The sequence below is a fragment of the Haemaphysalis longicornis genome, unplaced genomic scaffold (assembly GCF_048455015.1).
Source record: "Haemaphysalis longicornis isolate Haplotype H1 unplaced genomic scaffold, Haemaphysalis longicornis Haplotype H1 scaffold_3, whole genome shotgun sequence".
In the NCBI taxonomy this organism is placed as follows: Eukaryota; Metazoa; Arthropoda; class Arachnida; order Ixodida; family Ixodidae; genus Haemaphysalis; species Haemaphysalis longicornis.
This window is the reverse complement of record NW_027526335.1, coordinates 15,305,302-15,309,982: the sequence shown is the minus strand read 5'-3', so window position 1 is coordinate 15,309,982 and position 4,681 is coordinate 15,305,302. Positions and strand designations below refer to the sequence as shown.

The window sequence follows — 4,681 nt, the reverse complement described above, 5'->3', positions numbered from 1 at the left end:
CCCTTTTGTGAGCTGTGAGTCAATCGATGCTAAAGATTTACGCTGCAGAAACTAGACCGATCCCGGCCAACTTTCACGATGTCATGTTCGTGACATCCAGCCTAGCTATCTTAAAAAGGGAAGTCGTGGTTCATGTTGCGATTGCCTGCAATTCATCATTCACATTTCTTTCCAAGAATTAGCACCAGTCTTTAATAGCTGACTTGTGGTCTTTACCCTGCTAAAAAATGTATTCTCCTTAACTGGCACGTATTGGCAGGCTTCAGTGAAAAGCACCTTTATGCGATGGCTTGCAAACCTCACTGATGGTGAGGGGGTTCTGTGGAATGTAGCTGCTGGAGATCTTATAATCAGCAGTTACAAAGTGAATAAATAATCTTCATGCTTTTTGGGCTCCAGCGTACCCATCTTGCACAATGCACTTTTGTCACAAGGGGCCAGTAAAAGCAGACGAACCATTTGAGAAGCCAAGCAGATCAAGGTCAGTGCTAAAAAAAAAAAATGCTATTCAGCAGATGCCAAGTGCTTTGCGTAATTAATGCCGTACTCCAAAGTGAAAATTGACCTCCACGTAATATGCAGCCACACGCTTGCATTTCAGATGGAGGTCGACTTTCCTTTATAAAAACTTACTTCACCAGGGGGCTTTCACTAAATTGTCAACCAAGGGTGGCATACTCCAGCTGTAGTAGGATATTATTGCACTGGGATGTACTGCTTCTCTCCTCACCAGTATTTTGGAAATAGGAGTCGTGCAAAGACAATTCAGGAGGTTAAGGAAGCATGGCAGCCACAGCAGCTGCTTTTTTTTCATGGAAGGCAAAAACGAGAACACTCGCATGTCGAGATTTCGGCGCACAGTAAGAATTCCCAGGTGGTCCAAATGAATTTGTCGTCCTTCATTATGGTGCACTTCATAACTGAGGTGCAGCTTGGTTGTGTAAAATTCCCCTTCCTCCTCTGTGCTGCCTTCTTCTGCTAAACACTGGTGCACCAAAGAGCTGGCTTTTCCGCACCTTCTGCCTTCTTCATTGACACCACCTTAATTCACACCTGGCACACTCGTCCAGACCTCATCCTTGACCTGCATCCTTGTAAGACCTTTGTGCTATCCTTGAAAAATAGCAGAGGCCTTCTCTCAACTTTGACACAGCTGTATACTACAAAGCTCAATTCTTGGCCCTACGCTCTTCAACCTTGCGATGACGCGAACCGCTACAAACCTCAAACAGGGCATAAGCGCCAGAGTTACGTGTTGCGTGCGGATATCATAGTAAACTACGAACTGAATGAAAAGGTTACCCGAGTCAAGAAGCCATGGTCGGTAAACTTCACAACTCTGTGAACTGTTTAGAAATGCCACTGCCGGCATTAGGCCTCTCTCTAGCTCCAATTTCCTGCCCGTGTTTGGCTGTGAACCCTCACATAATTATCAACAACCATTGGTCACTATTGGTAGCACTACAATTACGGCCAAACTGGGCACAACGTGCATGTTGAGCATTCCCATTGGGTGCAGAAGAAGCCCTAAAATTGGCTTACCCAACTCAAGCAAAAATGCAAGGTAATGCCACATGCAAGTATAATAAGTACGAAGTAGCCAACCAGAAAGCTGTTCCAACAGTTACAAGGGCCATAGCTGTCAGTGCTGGTGTGTATGGGGCACAGTCCTACACCCTTAATTGCACCCATCAACGTGCCCGGCACTTCATAACAGAACTCTGTGCACGATCTCTGGTTCGAACTTTCGACGGTGGCAGTGGTGTCTCGTTCGATTAATAATGCCCTTTAAGGACAGTAATAGTAAGTAAATTTCCTCTTATATGTATTTCTCTCATGTTTCTTTGTGGTGAAATAACCAGGCTAAATAACTGTGCTGTCATTCAGAATACCAGTGCATGCAACTGACCATCATGTTCAAGTCTACTTAACTATTGTTTAAGGGAGCCAACCACCACATGATTTTTCTCAAGCATACATTCACTAGTGTACACGAAAGCTGGCATTTTATAAAGTCTAGAACAAAAAATCGTGCACCCCTCCGTCTAATGATAACGATAGTTGAACACGACGCTTTCTCGTTATGGATTGTTTAGTTCGCCGATCCCACACTGAATAGGTGCTACTCTGGAGGTACGCACAACTTTTCTAAAACAGCCACAGCAACTTTCGGGTGTGCACTCAGTAGGCCTAACGTTTGGGTTTGGGGTGTACGGCGCGAATCGGTACCTCTGCTTGGTGTTCACTTTGACCATGTTGAAATGGAGCAATCGGATGACACTGGCTTCATAATGCGAGAGACCCAGGTTCGGTTCACCTCACCCACGATCATTCATCATCATTGTAAGAGAAAGTTGGCTTTCCTGCAGGGTGTATTGCCGTACAGCGGCATCAGCGAGGACACTAAAGCTTCGCTTTAAAAAAGAATTTTCAATGAAGCTACTTCAATCCGAGTCAAAAATTACTGCGAATTGAAAGGTGCTGACGATTAGTGCCTTTATTACAGCTTATAGGTGCACCACGTGGCCTAAAAACATTTTTGCCAGCTCAAATCCTAGTAAAGCGCACAAAAACATAACTTCACTTAAAGCATTTGCAGCAGAGCTTCATTGCTAAACTAGCTGCATTTTTTGTGCACTAGTGGCCAAGATCACATGCCCACAACGTTGTTTAGTACAAAACTTATTTCCGTTAGGTGATCGCTAGGGTTACTCCACAATAGGTGTACGCTGCTTCCAATTAACTTCCACATCTTTTCCCAACATGCCTAACTTTTACATGCTCTACTCAATGGTGTGCGTTGACTGTTTGGTCTATATTCAGCCAGGAGCTATATTTTTACAGATTCCTCTCAGCATGATGAAAAATCCAGAATTAGTATATTTCCCTTCCCTTAACTAGACCGTTCTGGTTTGTCTGGGTGATTCTAGCCCAGTTATTGGTCATTTCCTTGGCCCTACAAAATTAGCACAGTTCGATTGTGTCTCCAGTGATAATTTCAGATTTGTTTTCTGCCTGCACAGCCCTCACAGTACCGAAAGCTAGCCGTCGCCAACGGATGGTTATATCACTCCTTCCACCAGCTCATTTGACTGAAATTCATCTCTTCGGTTTCTAACGCATGCGAAGATATCACTAAATGAAACTGCTGACTCAATGGCAAAAACAGCGCTATCTGCGCCCGTTGTAGCGGTAAGTGAGATCAACATCTTATTAAGATTTTTTTGTTCTTTTAATTTTTACATTTAGATTATGGTTCACAATCCTTTCCAAGCGCCTTGATTAGCAAAGTTATTAGACATTTCTTTCTGTCCCTTTTTTTCAAACACTGCTGTTTGGCCGATCACTTGACTTAGTGCGCCACTCCTTGAGGAACAACAACACGAGAACAGGCAGCAGGGCGGCGGCGGCGGCGCAGTGGCCGCGTGCTTCAGCGCTTGCCGTTGCCGTAGTTGATGCCGCGGATGGGGGCCTTGAAGTTGGCGGCCGCCTGCTGCTGCAGCTGGTAGGCCAGCGGGTGGATCTTGAAGCCGTACAGCCGGGGGACGAACTGGCTGGTGGGCCTCTTGGGCCGGTACTCGGGGTGCACCATGAACAGCATGTGCGGGAAGCCCGTGCCGAAGTAGGCGCCGTCCGTGTGGTGGTGGCGCGAGGACTTGGGCCCGTACACGTCCATGCACTTGGGGCAGTAAGACTTCACCATGGCCTCCCCGGGCACGTCCGACAGCCCGATGGGGAGCATCTGCTGGCTCTCGCAGTACACCCGGGGGCAGCAGCCGAAGTCGCCGTTCTGGTACTTCTCGATCATGAGGGCGATACCCCGGTTGGTCAGGATGTAGCGCGCGTGGATGAGGCCGTACAGCATCTCTGCCGCCTGCTCAATCAGGTCACTCTGGTTTGGGTTGTCGTCGAGCTCGTCGTCTGGCTCCAGGTCAAGGATCATGTCCAGGGCTTGGCGGTAGTGCGGCACCTGCTCGCTCAGTCCGGTCAAATTGAACTTGTCCTGTATGTAGTCTTCGTCCACCTCGCAGAAGAACTCGTTCCCGCGTAGTCCGCAAAACCAAGAAATCCACGACACCTCCTCCGAAGAACTCATTGTCTCTGACAGTTTACCGACCTCTACAAAAGACTAAAAAGACCGCGGATTGCGAGAACGACAACAACTTTCAGCGTTCCAATGGCCCACCTAATATGCGTGACCTGACCACTGGCCCGCACCACAGAACGAAAAAGGTTTGCGGTACAGTGTACTGCTGATGATGATGGCTAAACAGCTTGTGAGCGTTGTGAGTGTTGTGTGTCAACTTGCGAGAGCGCAAGCCGCCAAGCCAAGTGTAAAATCACAACGCGCAAAAAAGACGCAAAAAAGAGAGCAAAATAGCGTGCAACAAAAAAAGTACCAAACGTCACATAAGATGTAGCCTTAGTGGTCACTTGATTTTGTTTTTTTCTCGCCTTCCTGACTTAATAGTTGTGTAATTCAGAGAGAAAAACCGAAAAAATAGCTTTGGTGAAATAAATTTGGCATTATTAGTAAAATTTTGCCTGAAGTTTGTTAACGTTAAAGTAGTGTGACTGCTACCTACCACCGCCTCCTGAAACTGACAAAGCAGCCACCAAAGTACGTGCGCAACTGGCGGAGACGTGGTGAACAAGGAAATTGTTTTCAGTCAATTTTTTT

General features: G+C 46.7%; 1 protein-coding gene across 1 annotated transcript; it reads right to left on the bottom strand.

The window, feature by feature from the left end:
- Window positions 1-3,210: 3,210 nt before the first annotated feature.
- LOC144174004 (casein kinase II subunit beta-like) lies at window positions 3,211-4,292 on the bottom strand. The gene has a single exon (XM_077702404.1). The coding sequence runs from the start codon at window positions 4,094-4,096 to the stop codon at window positions 3,431-3,433; it is 666 nt and encodes a 221-aa protein (XP_077558530.1). The 5' UTR covers window positions 4,097-4,292; the 3' UTR covers window positions 3,211-3,430.
- Window positions 4,293-4,681: the final 389 nt, after the last annotated feature.